Below are 17,336 nucleotides of genomic sequence, written 5' to 3' on the forward strand. Positions count from 1 at the left end.
CCCTAGCTAACTATCCAACAATTACTCAAATAATGTAAAAGATAAGCATACTAACCGAAAATAATATACAAATTTGGGGGAAAATAGCACCGATAGATGGATGGAGGGCGAATTCGCGTGGAGCAGTCTACCTTGGATAAGAGTGTGTGGGGTGAGTTTTTCGCGATTTGGGAGTGTGTGGGCTGAGTTTTTCGCGATTTAGGGGAGGAGAAGGGCATATATCAGATCTGTATAAAGCCGCCAATTGCAGTAGTGTTTTCTTTGAAACACGCCGACCACGTTGGCGTATTTTATCAAAACGACATTCTACCCGTCGTTTTTACTTGAATAAACACGCCAACGAAAAAGGCGTTTTATATTATACACGCCCATGCGAATGACGTCTTATACTCAATACTGTATTTATAAAAAATACGACTAAAATACGTTGCAATTAAAAGACGCCAACGTAGTTGGCGTTTTAAATTAAAACCCGCCATTGTTGTTGGCGTTTTTACTTAAAAAAACGCCAATGCGGTTGACGTTTTTCCCATATATGGAACAGATAACAAAACGGGTACATTTCCGTTATTTCTGAGGCCAACTGGCCTAGAAATGCGTTTTTCCCAATTCTATGCTACCTTTGTCCGCGAATAAGAGTCCTGTATTTTCATTTTGGTTCGTCCTCGAATAGGAGTCCCGGTTCATAATTACCGGACGGATGGAGTATATATTAGGCAAAACATATTTGGTTCATTTAAACTTGTCTTTATTTTAAAATTAATTTAATTACAATATCAATTCAAAAATGATTAGAAAAAATATTAATATTGCATGACTCAAACGTATAAATTTTTTATTTTTCAATAAATTAAAGAAATAGAATAAAATATGAAATATAATAATTTAAAGAGTTTTATTAAATACGGATTATTGTCTTGAATAAAAATGAGTCTTCTATAATAAAACAATCTAGGACTTAACTAATGAGATGGTATTTTTATCAAAATCGAAAATTTAAATGCTTCAATAGTGAAAAACGAGAATATCTTGCCATCGCAGAAATTTTAGAATTTCTTATTATCATCAAAACAATATAATCAATGGAGTATAAGTAATTGGTAGGATTTTTTTAATTCAAAATTAAATAAAGTTTTACGAGTAAGTTGGGAAATGAGTGGTTTAGTTATCGATTTCATGAAATATTAGTATTTGCAATGCAACAAGATCTCAATGTGTGTGAAAATGTTGAAAAATTATTTGCAGTGAAAAACCAGTATTTCAATGGCCGCCACCTCCGCCCTGTTTGTTCTTGACATAAAGGGGCGGTGCTTGATCAGCCGCGACTACCGCGGCAATGTCTCCACCGCCGAGGTCGAGCGGTTTTTCTCTAAGCATCTCGAAAAGGAGGTCTAATTCTCTTTTTCTCCACACACACACACCCGTGCGGGTGTGTGTTTTTTGGTGCTAGGTTTGTATTATTTGAAAATGATGGTTTGATCAATGAGAAAAGCAGAGAATGTGTTTTTACATTATTGAACATTTAGAGATCTTGAGATGAATATATTTCTGATGCAATAAATAAATAAGTGATCTTAGTTGATGTGTGTGTGAAAATTTCTTACTTTCTTAGCTTAATTCATGATGTAGTACTCCCTTTGCACACTAACAATAGTGTTGGCAGTGGACTACACGAGTTTTAATGCACAATTTATAGAGTATAAGATGAATAGACAAAACGATTGAAATACTGGTTTTTGAATTCGACATTATTCTTGGTTGTGGGAAATACTAATTGGTTTGTTTTTTTATGTAATGTAGGTAGATATGGAGTCTCACGGGCCGATATGCTATGACAATGGCGTGAGCTACGTGTTTATTCAGCATAGCAACGTGTATATATTGGCGGCATCAAGGCAGAACAGCAATGCGGCTACCTTACTCGTGTTCCTACACCGTGTCGTTGATGTAAGGAGGAGGAGATGATACCACCGCGTTTCTTATGTTTGATTTTATTGATCATTATAACTTTGTTGTGGTAGGTTTTGAAGCACTATTTTGAGAAGTTGGAAGAGGAGTCTCTCAAAGACAACTTTGTTGTAGTGGTGAGTGTCAAAACTTATTTAAACATCATGTGTTACATATTTACATATGTCAAAATTCAAGAAACTGAAGCCTTGATTCTGCATTTGAAGTATGAATTGCTTGATGAAATCATGGACTTTGGATATCCTCAATACACGGAAGCGAAGATACTAAGCGAGTTCATCAAGACGGATGTTTATCGTATGGAGGCTTCTCAGAAGCCTCCAATGGCCGTGACCAATGCAGTGTCGTGGCGTAGTGAAGGGATAATGTATAGGACTAATGAAGTAAGTCCGGCCCTTGTCAATTCTTCATCTCGTGGATCACTGAATCATTTTTTTCGTGCCTTCACATAGGTGTTTCTCGATGTGGTTGAGAAGGTGAATCTTCTTGTCAACAGCAACGGGCAGATACTCCGCTCAGAAGTGAACGGGGCGTTGAAGATGCAGACGCGTTTGAGGTGAACACACGAGCTTCGTTATCACTTATATGAGATTGCAAAAAAAAAAAACTATTTTGATTGTGTTTTGTTTTAGTGGTATGCCTGAATGCAAGCTTGGCCTCAATGATAGAGTGTTGATGGAGTCTCAAAATCAATCATCAAGAGTGAAAGCCATTGATTTGGAAGATATCAAATTCCATCAGTGAGCTTTTTTTTTTTAAACTTGAAATGAACTTCAAATTCATGTTCAATGTTCAATCTCATTAGCCCTTTTTCAATCACAGATGTGTTCGTCTGGCTCGATTCGAGAATGATCGCACGATCTCTTTCATACCGCCCGATGGAATGTTCGACCTCATGACATACAGACTCAGTACTCAGGTGAAGCCACTGGTTTGGGTGGAAGCTCGTATCGAGAGGCATTCAAGGAGCCGGGTCGAGATGTTGGTGAAAGCGCGAAGCCAGTTCAAGGAACGAAGGTAATAATACGTCATTCTCCTCTCAAAAAAACTCTCCTGCCTTCGAATGAGATAACACAGCGTTTGTGCAGCACTGCAACGAGTGTCACGATCGAGTTGCCCCTGCCCCCGGATGCAACGAGCCCGACCGTCAAGACATCAGTGGGATTTGCCAAGTATGCACCAGAAAAGGATGCCTTGTTGTGGACTATCAAGTCTTTCCCTGGCAACAAAGTTAGGCTTTTTCTTCATCTTTATGCAAGAATTCAAGTTTGTTTTGTCATATGTTGTTACATTAGTTGATTTTTTTGTAGGAATTCTTGTTGAAAGCAGAGTTCAAACTCCCTTCTGTTTTATCTGAGGATGCAGTGGACAGAAAACCCCCAATTTGTGTCAAGTTTGAGATTCCATACTACACTGTTTCTGGAATGCAGGTGTGCTTACAAACTCGAGCATACGACATTTGTTCGTTTCATTTGTCAACAATAACCCGTTTCGTGTTTATGACAGATTCGATACCTTAAAATCATCGAGAAGAGCGGTTATCAAGCGCTTCCATGGGTGAGGTACATCACCATTGCTGGAGACTATGAGCTCAGGCTGAGTTGAATTGGTGATCTAATTCTTGAATGATGATATATGAATTTTAGTGTGTTCTTGAATTTTCTTGCTGTTTAGTTGAAATAAACAATTCTTGAAATGGAACATATGTTTGCATTTTTAGTTAGTTGATGTTTGCTGTGTATAGAAACTTTTAGTGATTATGCAAAAACTGAGTTACTACATTCCCCCATAGTAGCTACTGCCAATACTAAATAGATGGAAGAATCAATCTCCGGTTATGTTGACGCCGACGACGACGAAGTTATGCTCGCTAGTCGATCGGTGAACTGATCGAAGACCTCATCACGTGGCAGCATGCTGATCCGGACGTGCCTCGTGCTCTCACCAAAGTGCTTCCCGCTGCGCGTGAGCACCTTGTGGCCGCGGAGGAAGCCTTCGCAGTCCTCGGTTTCGCCCTCGCACTTGAGCCACGCGAAGGCCGGCTGCGAGGCGAAGGTACGGCCGCTGAACTTGCACTTGCCGGTAGGGAACTCGGGCAAGCTGAAGAGCTTGCTCTTCTCGACTGCCGCCCTTAGCTGCTTCCATCTCCTTGTCATGAGATGGTAGTTGTGCTCGAAGAAGGCCTCGTTTTCATCGAAACCCCCTCGTTGCTCGTGGGAGTCGGATACGACGTGGAGGATCTTCGCTGCACGCAGCTGTGACTCTTTGGAGACGCCGATGGTGCTGAGCACGATGAACTCGGTCATCTTCCTTGCGGTTTCTCGATCCTTGACAAGAGCCCACCTACAAAGGGTAGTAGCAGGCATGATCAGGGGCGAACGCAAAAAAGTGCTTATGAAATAAATCGTTGGGGGTGCTCGAGCCCACCCTATGTGCGCGTTTACTCACCCCAAGCGCGTGCCAGCATGGCCCGTGCTTTTGGAGACCGTGAACAGCATGATGTCATGATCCGTGGGAGGAGACGAGATCGGGGTGTACTGAGGCCAGTAGTAGGCCAGGTCATGGACTAGCACGCCTTGGTCCCGGTTCACCACGGCCGCCCTTGATAGCCCGTCGGGGTTGTTTGGAGACGTCACGAGCTCAATGTACGGGGCGTCCCTCTTGAACTCGCGCGCGTCTCCGGCCCATTTGTAGAGCCCCGACCTGAGGAAGTCGGTGATCTGAGGATACGACTGCAACACGACACGATCGACAACAGTGTGAGAAACATCCAAATCTTGAAGATCATGCCAACTCAGCAAGCAATAAATGAGTACATTGCAGTCTGTGTTAGTTTGGTGAAATGTGTGAATCACTCAAACACAGCTACATTGTATCTATAGCATGTGCATTATTATTTTTCCTTACACCCTAAATAAAACTAGTGTGACATGTAACTGCACAAAGCATTAATCTCTAGACTCAAATAATTGCTAAAAAATAATGTTTTCCACCTGCAGATTGTAACAATAAATGGAGACAATACAGATCTGCAGATAAGCAATCAATTATGGGCAGATTTTGATGTCTCTTGAAGTAAAAAATATCACAAAATCTCATGTAAGATTTAGCCATACAATGCACGAAAAGAGGCAGTAAAAACATAGGCGAGAGGCGACTTACAGAGTAGAACGGGGCAGCAGAGACCACGCTGATAGGCTCCGAGGCGTTAGGGGGCGATACGGCATAGAGCACGGCCTGGAAGAGCTGCGTGGACCCCGTCCCCACGACTATATAGCGGCCGTCCGTGACAGCGTTCCCCACGAGCTTGTGCAGCCTAACCACTGCATTGGCAAACTCGGGCTCGAGAAACCAGCAAAGGCTCCTCACATCAGAAAAGTAGCTGATGAATTTCCAACCCGGGATCACCACTGTCGTCCGATCCCCTGTCAGCTGCCAATACCTCTCGTACATCGTCGGATCACCACTGCACACAGGTGTCACAAAACCAACTAATCCATCAATCCATCAATTCAATAAAGTCACAATCTCAACTATTTTTCCCCAATTCTCCAAACAAACATGTGTAGGGTTGGTTGGTTAACTCAACCTAAGTTACTTAACCATCGGGTAATCGTACACGAGCATGATATAACACCACCATGCCCAAAGGAGTGGTCCAGAGCCGAGGACGGTGGTCCTATCCCCGCCAGCCCCGCCACTCCCATAGGTTTCAATGTGGGTGGAAGGTAGGTATGCAAAGGGGGGCCAAACTTGTGGGGCATTTAATCAAATGATTGGATCTATGACAAGTTAATATCATTCTTCATTCTATGATATGACAAAGGCCTAAAATGGATCTCAAATACTTCATTTCTTAATGCTTTCATTAAACAAAGCAACCTTTTTCCCATACAGATAGATAAATAGGCCTAATTCTAAACTTAGATGAAGCTTATATATATTATCAAGATTCCATAAGAAAGAACTACTTTCTTCAATAAATAAGCAAATATGTGAAACTTTTTAAAAAGTAATATTCCCTTGTCCTTTAAAAATTGACTTAATAAGGTGTGACAAGATTTTAAGTACACCCTTTGTCCCAAGTTACTTGAGTCGTATTCCATTTTGGATTATCCCAAGTTACTTGAGTCATTTCTCTTTTTGACTAAAAACAAAACATTCAATCATACTTACTTTATTCTCTCTTGTACTTTATTCTCTTTCCTCTTTCCTCTTTCTTACTTTACTCTCTTTTCTACTTAATTTAACTCACTAAATACAACTTTTTAAAATCTCGTGCCGAAAAGAAATGCCTCAAGTAATGCGGGGCGGAGGGAGTAAATAGTAAAAGAGAGATTTTTTATTTTGAATCAAAATTTAAGAGCATCAACAAAAGCAAGAATGATGAAAGTGGTCAACGAGGGAATCAAGAAAGACCACCACCATTGCTGCCCCCTAATCATGCATGCCACTGTCTGAGGAATACAACAATCATTTTGGAAAACATCTAAAATCCAAGTAAAAAAATAAAAATAAAGCAAATTTTGTGTAATATGCTTTGATTGTGCCCCTCGCTAACATGCGCCGTGGGAATTCCAAAGCCAGCATGACTTGTCCCTGTCTCTAAACTGACATAGCGTGAACCCCCAGGCGCACGTTAGGGAACCACACCATCATTCAAATCTCTTAAAAATCAGCACTATTAAGATTAAATTCCTAATTAATTACTTGCTCAAACATGCTCAGAAATTGGGGGTTTGGGGAGGAAGTGATCAAAATTGAGTCTTTGATGATGGGTTGTTGTTGGTCAACAAGAAACTTCATCATCATCATCATCACTCAAAAATTTAGCCATCATTTTTTAAGGGAGAAAGATTGCTATTCAAGCACAAGATGCTGTCCCAATACATGCATATGTTAGAAAATCTCAAGAGTCAAACACAAACCCCAAACCCCACTTGCTTACAAAAAAGATAAAGAATTCATCTTGGTGAAAAGTTAAAACAGTAAAACTAATTTCCCCCCACTCAAATGTGAGGCCGGCAAAAGGTGAAAAGGAGAGGTGAAAAAAGAAGCCAACTTACTGGTCCAAATCAATCACTTCACTTAGAGCTGGTTTTGAAGGTTGAAATTTGGTTTCAAGAAACGCCATTGTTGAAGCTGAAGATGAGTTCTTGCACTCATTTTTTAAGCTGAAGATGTTCTGGGATTTGTGCTCTCCACCGCAGTAGTTTCTGTACAGCAAGCCAGCGTTCAAGGCAAGAGAAATCACCAAGAAATGACCCAAAACCATGGTTCTAAGCTCCACAGACATCAAGATTGCTTTTTTACTCCTCTTTCTTCACCTCCTAAGCAAAAAAACGCCAAGGGTTTCAACAAGAAATTAGAAGCTAATCGTGCATGTTTTGAAAAGGGGTTTGGTTAAGCCAAAAAGTAGAGAAAATGACAGAGAAAATGACTGGGAGAAGATCATGCTTTCTTTTCCCTTTTCTCTTTAGCAAAGCAAAAATCATCACATGAATAAGTACCTGTGGAAACAGAAAAGAAATCCCACTTTGGAAAAGCTCATACAAGAGAAAAGAAGAGAATGATTTTGCCAAATCACATTGGCATTTTATGTAGGGGAGCTTTTCAAAGTGAGAGTGGTGGGAGATAGGAGAGAAAAGTAATACACATATAATTAATCTATATATTTGTATATTGCAGGAATTTTGCAGAGCACTAAAGATTACAGAAACCAAGAAGCATGTTGCAGGCAAAAACTAAAATAAATAAGGATTTAATTAGTGGTGGATTCAGCGGGAAAGGATCCTCTGCTGTCAAAACGCAGAACTTTACACATTAAACGGCAGCAAGTATTTCATAAACTATTCCTTTAAGTTGACTAAAGACCCATTTTGGTTCTTAACAAAACATTATCTTTTGAATTATTTGGTCCCTCACAAATAAAAACGAGTCACATTTGGTCCATTTTGGACTGTTCCGTCAAAAATTTGACGGAAATTCCAAAATTTGGACGGAAATTCAAAAATTTGACGGAAACATGCCGGCTTCCGACTCCGGGTGTTCTGCTGCTGCTGCTCACCGTCAAGTCGTCGTCTCGCCTCCTCTCCCTCACCCTCGACCCCTCCATCGACCACCTCCCCCACGCCATCGCCATCGTCCCGGCACCCTCCGCTACGGCTGCCTCCCCCGCCGCAGTTCCACCTCCTCCTCTCAAATCGTGGCTGCGGCAACACCGGAAGGCGTCGTCGTCGCTAATTTTGCCGGAGATGAAATCGATCGGATACGCCCCCGATTGCGGCACCTGCAATTACCTATTTATGACTCTTTCGAAAATCGGTCAATTCGTCGTCTCGCCTCCTCTCTCTCTCCCTCACCCTCGACCCCTCCATCGACCACCTCTCCCTCGCCGTCGCCTCGTCCAAGCACCATCTGCTACGGCTGCCTCCCCCTGCCGCATTTCCACCTCCTCCTCTCAAATCGTGGTTGCGGCAACACCGGAAGGCGTCTACGGGGGATTGATTGCTAAGTTGAGCGAGGCGAGAAGGTGGACGTCGTGGCGGAGGTGGTGAGGGAGATGATGTAAGGAGGGGGTGAGGCTGAGGGATGAGACGGTGACGACGGTGGGTGAGGCTGAGGGATGATGGAAGGTGGACGCCGTGGCGGAGGTGGTGAGGGAGGTTTGGGTTTAGGGTTTCCGTCAAATTTTTTACGGAACCGTCCAAAATGGACCAAATGTGACTCGTTTTTATTTGTAAGGGACCGAATAATTCAAAAGATAATGTTTTGGACCAAATAAAAAAATCGCAATATATTAAGGACCAAAATGGACCTTTAGTCTTTAGTCTTTAATTTCCCACCTCCACTCGTCTTTTATTATATTAATCCATTTACATTTTATTTTGATACGTATGTGTTCTATTAAATCCTTTTATTCTTTATTAGAATGTTTTTTTTTTTGCAAAACTTTTTACTAGTTATAACCCTTTATGATAATTTAATTTAAAGATTTTATTATTGAAAAGTATAAAAGATGTTTCATGATTGAAAGAAAAAAAGTGTGATGTGGTGATGAATTCATTCAAGGATGAATTTCATTTAATTAGGTCTTTTTCAATTGCCGGAAAGAATTGAGGATGCCAAATAATAAATTGAAGAATATAATCTCCTAAAAATATAAAAAAAACATATTCACATGACATATTATTTAAAACTGTTAATAAAATGAGGGCTTCTTAATAAGCTTTTCATCACCAGATGTTGTATAGCTAGACTAGCATTTTATGAAAGCCATTGAAAGTTTGAGGCTATTTATGAAAAAAATAAAATGAACGACATTTTTTTAAAAAATTGCTGAAACATTTAGAATGTTTTGTAGAATACGTTGCAAATTGGGGATATAATTAATACACAATAAATTTTACTGATATTAAAACTTTTTGTTCGAAAAAATCACTTCAAATCTCAATATTATGTGCTTATAATCACTTATGAGTTATGACAAGCAAGTAATAATCTACCTAAAGTTTCTAAGTTACAACATCCGAATCCGATATACTACCAAATATGAGGCTCCACCCTATTGGAATAATTAGTCATAAATTAATATTTCATAATGCTATATACACTATCTTATCCATTATAGTACTACTTATTAATATTTCATAATGCTATGTACACTATCTTATCCATTATAGTACTACTTATTAATAATATATATACCAAATACGAGTCTCCGCCTATCATAAATTATAGTTAAATATCAACAATATAAAACAGATCTTCTTCTCCATATTAAATCAAGATTAATTAGTGGGAAGTTAATATACAGCACTAGCCACTAAGAGGGGATATCTATTATAGTTTGTAGTACTAGTTTGGTTTATGAAGCAATTTATTTCTTCCATTCCCACTCTCCCAAGGAACCATCCCTTTTCCAGATTTTGTTTTTTAGATCATCTCCAGTACTATACTAAACTTAAAATGGAAAAGATAATTAGTTTCAATAGTACTTCAAATTCAATCTTATTTTTAATTTTTGAGTAAAAATACTCTCTGTCCCATTACATTTGACACATTTCTTTAAGCACAGGTTTTTTTGGTAGTGGTATTTAATTGTTAAATGAAGAGAGAATAAAGTAGGAATGAAAAAAATAGGAGAGATAGAGTGTTGTTTTTTTGCCATAAAAAAAATGTCTCACTTACAGTGGGACAGTCCAAAAAGGAATACGTTTTCCTTATAGTGGGACGGAGGGAACACCTGTTTTTAGGTTTACACTAGAACAAAACCAAAAACTTTTTCAGATGTGAGAAAAAATTGCATAACATAAAGAATACTATTATTTTATGTTTTAGTTTAGTGTAAATAGTTAAAGTAAAATCATCTTTGATGTGACATTTACACTAAAATGAGTTTGAGTTTAGTCTAAATGGTTGGAGACGCTCTTAGCAACTATCGTCACAGTGACAGATTCAGAGGGAATTCGTGGGGTCGGAATAACCAGACATGAGATTGACAACGACTATAATGACCGAATATAATAGAATTTTCTGGTACTCGTGGATCGACATTGATTCAGTACCCTGCGCGACCCCACCTCCATCGATCCATCCCCAATGACCACAAAAGTTTGATGTGTAGTTACTTAACCCACTAAACTACATTATTATCAATAGACCTTGGTTTTTTCTTCTTTTTTAACTTTATTTGGATTTGTTTTACCGTTCACACTTGAATATATATGATGAAGATATGACCTAATGAAGGTAATTATGAAATAAATCTAAGGGTGATGATACTGAGCTATCAATCGATCTGCATCCTTTAGAAGTTGGAAGCATAAAATAGGGTCTACAAGATCAGATGTCTACAGAAACAAATGGAATATTAGCCATTCTTCAAAAGGGACCACTTTGGGTACTTCATGAAGTTGGAAGCATAAATATATAACAGAAGTTCAAGAACTAGTTAGTTTCATGTTTCAATTTATGGATTTCTAATTTAATATATATAAGTCGATGAAAACCTGGTCCAAACTTGAATAGAACAAAAGTCCAACTCCCCCGCATGTTAATAATAAATGGACTTTATATTAGAATCACGTGAAAAAAACTTACTATATAAATTTGATGAATTACCCTACATATCACTAATGGTTTTTAAATTGGATTCCCATGAATTTATATATTTCTCTCATTATTTATGAAACACTCTTGAAACTTACAAAATGTAATGCCATAAGTATAGATTGATCAAATAATGTTTGAAAAAAGTAATTAGATTTGCGCATCTAATATTGGGCACCCCCAAATCTAGAAGTGGTCCTTTGAGGGTTCACAAAATTGATTTAGGTATCTACCCTATTATTTAAGAAATTGGACCTATTCAAGTTGCTCATTTATTATTGGTTTATTATAGAATTCAATGTTGCTTCTGTCAGTCACTAGGTTAGCAGGTCCCCCAACTATGACACAAATACACAATGATGAAATTGAAGTATGAATACCTCGATTTTTGCTCATCTCTTAATAATCCTAATCTAAACTAATTTAGTTGTAAATACAAGAATTATAGCCTAATTTTGAATTTAACTAGTAGTAATATTTTTATTTATGTGTTTTTTTAACATGTTCTAGCATGCTTATCACTTGTGTAATGCGTGCTTTGTTTTGTTCACATTAAAAAATTCATTGTGAAGCTTTCGACATGGATTACATTTTTAATGATGGATGATTCAAGAATCCAAATTTTGGCAAAATAAAAATAAAAGATATAGTTATGTTCTTGTGTGTTTTTAGATGTTTTGAAAAAATAAACGTGTCTTTATTATATATGCAACAAATATATGAAATCTGATGAAGTTAAAACATACAAAATGACAAAAATATGAAGTTAGATGTTGGATGTCTAGATACCTAATTAAGACACCCTAAAATATTGTGGTTGGGAAACTACATATTTATTGAGAAATGTACGAATGGGTAAATTCAGTGTAAAAACAACTTACATGGATTCCACTCTATGCCTTTATTGGCATCAAAACCATTTTCACTATATGTCATTATTTTGGACTCATAATATAACATTTACCCTATTTATTTACCCTATTTGCTACATCTCAACCCCACCACATCACATGCTATACTTTTTGTTTTACATAGCAGATATATATACCTTGAATTATTTATATATCATACAAGTTAATCTAGTTCTTCCTAATTTGTATGTCTATCACTTAGCATTATTAATAAAGATGAAAATCAAAATAGCTATTTATTCAAGAGGTCAATCATAAGTGATGAAAAAAAAATGCAAGTAGGTTATTTATTTCCTTTAGAAATCCATTAAAATACTTGACTTCAATGTATGTAGTGTTTTGAGAGTATAATCAAGGGATAGTTTTTTTTTTCAAGAAACTGAGATTTATTAATTTTATCATTTTGCAATGAAGTATTGAAAATGCCATTTGGGCTTGGCTGCATTTTAAAATATAGGAAGGAAGGCCCACCTGTAAAGCCTATTAACATCAGTTACAAGCAGTAATGGGCCATTACAAGGTCCAACATCTAATTAACAATAGTAACAAATTTTTGTTTAATTTTCCTGAATTGCTATGTTTATTTAATATTGTGACTTATATCTCACACACATCCATGACACTCACACACTTGGAACCATTTGAACCTCCAATCTACTAATTAAATGGGAAGCATTTTACTACAAGAAAAATTAATTAACCTGTTTTTATACATACAAGCACTACTTTAAAAAAAGCTCTTTGAATAATACGAATTCCAATCTCTAACGATGGGAATATCCAACTTGCAATTCCAATTCAAAACTACACTAAAAAACATTCCATCTTTTTGCATGGGAATATAATCCATTCCTTCTTTTTCAAGATTTCAAGACCCACAAAGCATAAAACACCACACAAATTTGCCACACTCCTCAACAAGTCACCCACACCAAAATCACACAAAAACTCCACTCCACAAATACGAATCTCCGACGTGGCGGCGCCACCTGTAATCGGCGTCGGCTTTCCACATTTCCCTACCCCAATCAACCAGATTCGCCACGCTCCGCCTCATGCCACCACCATGCCAAACAGCCAATAAATATGGGATTCTGCAACAACCAGTCCCCTCAACTCAAATTCACATACATTTCCAAGAAAACAGCAGCTTCTCCATCTCCTACCAACTGTTCGATTAAATTTCAAAATGGCCATTTCACTCGTCCCCATTGGGTGCTCATGGTGCGAGCAGCGGATTAGTAGCGACGACGACGGTTACCACTACGCGCCGCCAGTATCTGCTGAAGGCGGCGGCGATGATGATGATGTGGATTATGATTATGCTCCGGCAGCATGATTTTGATCAATCCATCATTAGTTTCTATATAGCATAGTATACTAGAATGTAGCAGCTTTAATAAGTAGGGTGTAATCTGCTATAATTATTCAAGAACTAGTTGTAAGTAGGGATGTCAATGTAGCCCGCAACCCGTGGGCTGACCCGAATAACCCGCCAAATTTATAGGGTTAGGGTTGAAAATTTCTAGCCCGATAAAATTACAACCCGATTAGCCCGCACCCGATTAACCAGCAACCCGCTAGGGTCAAACCCGAAAACCCGATGAGCTGGCCCGAAAACCCGATAAAATTTCTATTGTTCTATTTGTTTGACTCCGAATTGGACAATTTCATTGATTATTTTTATAATATAGATAACTAAAAAATAACATTCAATTTTATATTAAACATATAAATTATATATTAAATTTTTATTAATATAATAATAAATAAATAAATAAATTAGAAACTTCTAATTCATTAATAAATATTTAAATTTATAAACATGTTTTAAAACATGCTTTAAAATATTTAAATTTATGTTTTATTTTACACAAATCTCAAATATTAGTATTTGATCATGTTTGTGTTTGAGTTTAAGTATAAATCTCAAATTTATCATAACTAAATATTTATATTTTATAAATATAACTAATTTTCGTCATTATTTATTGGATTAATCGCATGTTAATTTTATCGGTAGCAACCCGATTAACCCGCTGGGCCAGCCCGAAACCCGAGCGTTTAGGGTTAGGGTTGAACTTTTATAACCCGAAAAAATCTCAACCCGATTAGCCCGCACCCGATTGACCCACAACCCGAGTAGGGTCGGCCCGAAACCCGGTGGGCCGGCCCGATTGACATCCCTAGTTGTAAGAAAATCAATTTTGATGATTATGTATGAATAAAATAATTAATCATTTGAGATTTAGTATTTCAATATTGAGAATATTATTTTGACCTTTTGAAAAACTTTTTTTTTTCCATTGATTTCAGTGTTTATTGAATTTGTATTTATTGGCAAATGGCAAGAGTTTATTGCACCTGATTATAGAACTCCATATATTTACTTTTAATTAGAATTTATTGTCATTTTTATTAGACAAATATGAGTATGAGAATTGATAAATGAAAAAGTAGGTTATATAACTTTTTTTTAGTTCCATTTTTTAAAATAGAGTGAACTGTACAAAATTGCCCCTAACTTTTGCACTTGTTGCACCAGTAACCCCTAACAAAAAAAATAGCACTAGAGGGGCCTAACGTTAAATATAATCACGAATGAAGTTTTTTCGGACCAAAACACCCCCAGGCCCTAAAAGAGCATTTTTGTCACTCCATTATATTGCTAACATGTGATTTCTGCCACATTTCTATCACCAACTTCTTATGTAATTTTCTAATAAGTTTTTGTACTTTATAAGTAATTAAAATTTTATCATTATTTACACTTTCTAATTTTTTTATAATGTACATATTTATCATTATCTGCATTAATTAATATGAACATAATAAAATGAGACCATTTCTTCCTTATAAAACTCATTTTCTGGTATTTTTTCGTGTTTTTATTTCCCGTAATTTATTTTATTTACATTGATTTATGGATCAATTTTATTTATTATGAAAACATCCTAATTTTCCAGTATAAATTTATAAATTTACATTGTCTTATTTCAAATACTATTATTAATAATAAAATCTTGAAGGATTAAACAGCTAATATCACATGATTGAATTTTTTCAAAATATTACTCACGTTTCAATTTTATCATGAATGACAAGAAACTATGCAAATTTATATCTAAAGATTGAATGTTCATATGCTGTTAAAAATTCCAGATTGAGCTAAATTAAAATTACATCAATAAAATATCAATCATAAAAATCGTCTTAAAGTTAGGCTTAGAGTAACAAATTAGTTCGATGATATATAATGAAATAATATTTTAAATGTCAATATTTTTAATAAAATAATTATTGTATCATTTAATTAAATGTGAAATATTTTTTATTCTGTGTATTATTGATTCGGATTTTATTGCATAAATAACTTCGCTTTTCCATGTTTTTGTTTCTCACTGAATTTCCTACATGATATAACTAGAGGGACATAAGAATTTTTTTTGTACAAATATTGACAAAACTTTAATCACGTATGAAGTACTAGAACTTATTTGAAAATCACTTAAGAAGTTGTTGGCAGAAATGTGACAGAATTCATATGTCAGCGAATTTAGGGATTGCCAAAAATGTCCTTCAAGCTATTTGGGCATTTTCGTCCGAAAAGTGGCAAAAAAAACTTCATTCGTGATTATATTTAACGTTAGGCCCCCCTGGTGCTATTTTTTGTTAGGGGTCATTGGTGCAACAAGTGCAAAAGTTAGTTATGGTCATTTGGTGCAATTTACTCTTTAAAATAAATAGTACTCCCTCTATCTGCGAATAAGAGTCTCGTTTTTTCATTTTAGTTTGTCAACGAATAGGAGTCCACATGCCCTAACTCATTCCACACACATCTCATTTAATACTAATAAATACAAGTGAGACCCATATACCACTAACTTTTTTCCACCCACTTTTCTTAACATTTTTTAAAACTCGTGCCAGAAAGAAATGAGACTCCTATTCGCGGACGAAGGGAGTATGATGGAGTCTTATATTATATTATTCCATCTACTCAGAAAAAATGTCATGAAATTATACGAGTTTAATTAGAATGGTTGGTGATATTTGAGTTGAGTAAGAGTCTCACTTCAAAATATGTGGGATATACTGAGTTTTGTGATGAACATCTTCGCATGCATATTAGTATATATATTTATTATGATGATTAAGTTTTAATTAAGGCAATTAAGTGTTAATTAGGATGGTTAATTACTTTGTTGGAGCTATTCACACTACAGTGATGAGCATATAACACATTTTTTAAATAATTAATTTAGGGGTGACATGCTGATGTTACGGTCAATAAAATAGGATACTAATTCACATCAATCAGCATTGTATAGGTTCAGTCAAGGTTTGGTTAAGATTCAATAATTTATCGAATATTACGAGTTTACGACACAAAGAAGTGCTTAAATATATTATTTTTCTCAATTTGTGGAGATCTTTATGACACTACGTGAAAAATAAAATAATATAATGTGTTAAACTTTATGAACTGCAAATATTTTTTAAAAAAAGTTAACTAGTTTTTGGAAATAGAAAAATATGGATTCATATTCAAATTTTGATTTTTACAAAAGAAAAGAATACCACTAAAATTATAAGACTAGTAAAATAAATCATTAACCTAATTGTTATGAGCCTTAATTTTTAAAATCTCCAATTTTAGCTATACACCAAATATTTATTTTTTCATGAACGAGACTTTATTTGTTCTAATTCTAGTAATTTCCCTTTAATTTGTTTCTCCTTGAGAATATTTCTTTTATTTCTATCTTGAAATTGATTCTCCTTGCTCTTCTAATGTAATTGATAGTGAAACATTTCTCATTAAATTCGAGTGTCTATAAAAAATGAACTAAGTGTTTCAGTGTTGTATTCATCCAAAGTTATATTCCCTCCATCCCACTATAAAAATTAAATTTTTTTGAATACGAGATTTAAGAAAATGATATTTATTGAGTTAATTAGAAAAAACAAAATAAAAGAAATACTCCATCCGTTCCAATTTAATTGTCACTCTTGGAGTGGACGCGAGTTTTAAGAAAAAGAAAAGTTGGTTGGAAAAGTTAGTGGAATATGAAACCCACTTTTTTATATTGGTTTTATTATAAAATATGAGTGAAATGAGTCAGTAAAATGTGAGACCTACTAATTACCATTTATGGTAAAAATGAAGTGTGACAATTAAGTTGGGAGGGAACGAAATGGAAAAGAGTGGCAATTAAGTTGGGGCGGAGGGAGTAATAAAGTACGAGAGACAAAGAGAGACTAAAGTAGGAAAAAATAAAAACTAAGAGATGGTAAATAGATGGTAAAAGTGTTATATTTTTTTCCCTAAAAATGTTAGTTAGG

The 17,336-nt window shown here is 36.0% G+C and overlaps 2 protein-coding genes across 2 annotated transcripts; one reads left to right on the forward strand and one right to left on the reverse strand.

Annotated features, from left to right (window-relative positions):
* Positions 1-1,213: 1,213 nt before the first annotated feature.
* LOC121785514 (AP-1 complex subunit mu-2-like) lies at positions 1,214-3,573 on the forward strand. Its single transcript, XM_042183969.1, has 10 exons — positions 1,214-1,389; positions 1,801-1,947; positions 2,022-2,084; positions 2,175-2,351; positions 2,421-2,524; positions 2,601-2,708; positions 2,791-2,985; positions 3,057-3,198; positions 3,279-3,398; positions 3,475-3,573. Exons 1-10 carry the CDS (start codon positions 1,264-1,266, stop codon positions 3,571-3,573), a joined length of 1,281 nt encoding a protein of 426 aa, XP_042039903.1. The 5' UTR covers positions 1,214-1,263.
* Positions 3,574-3,681: 108 nt separating this feature from the next.
* On the reverse strand, positions 3,682-7,683 carry LOC121785515 (tryptophan aminotransferase-related protein 2-like). The gene is made up of 5 exons (XM_042183970.1): positions 7,479-7,683; positions 7,035-7,298; positions 5,131-5,434; positions 4,417-4,700; positions 3,682-4,311 (listed from the first exon to the last, which is right to left on the reverse strand). Exons 2-5 carry the CDS (start codon positions 7,262-7,264, stop codon positions 3,804-3,806), a joined length of 1,326 nt encoding a protein of 441 aa, XP_042039904.1. The 5' UTR covers positions 7,265-7,298; positions 7,479-7,683; the 3' UTR covers positions 3,682-3,803.
* Between the last annotated feature and the right edge of the window lie 9,653 nt (positions 7,684-17,336).

Source organism: Salvia splendens, chromosome 21 (genome assembly GCF_004379255.2).
Source record: "Salvia splendens isolate huo1 chromosome 21, SspV2, whole genome shotgun sequence".
NCBI lineage: Eukaryota > Viridiplantae > Streptophyta > Magnoliopsida > Lamiales > Lamiaceae > Salvia > Salvia splendens.

What these genes read in the sequence shown, in the direction of transcription:
- LOC121785514 (XM_042183969.1), top strand. Translation starts at nt 1,264, where the DNA reads ATGGCCGCCACCTCCGCCCTGTTTGTTCTTGACATAAAGGGGCGGTGC. An exon ending in AAGACAACTTTGTTGTAGTG is followed by an intron (nt 2,085 to 2,174) that starts GTGAGTGTCAAA and finishes CTGCATTTGAAG; the next exon opens with TATGAATTGCTTGATGAAAT. An exon ending in AAGATGCAGACGCGTTTGAG is followed by an intron (nt 2,525 to 2,600) that starts GTGAACACACGA and finishes GTTTTGTTTTAG; the next exon opens with TGGTATGCCTGAATGCAAGC.
- LOC121785515 (XM_042183970.1), bottom strand. Translation starts at nt 7,264, where the DNA reads ATGTCTGTGGAGCTTAGAACCATGGTTTTGGGTCATTTCTTGGTGATT. An exon ending in GAAGTGATTGATTTGGACCA is followed by an intron (nt 5,435 to 7,034) that starts GTAAGTTGGCTT and finishes ACCTGTGTGCAG; the next exon opens with TGGTGATCCGACGATGTACG. An exon ending in CTGCTGCCCCGTTCTACTCT is followed by an intron (nt 4,701 to 5,130) that starts GTAAGTCGCCTC and finishes GTCGTGTTGCAG; the next exon opens with TCGTATCCTCAGATCACCGA.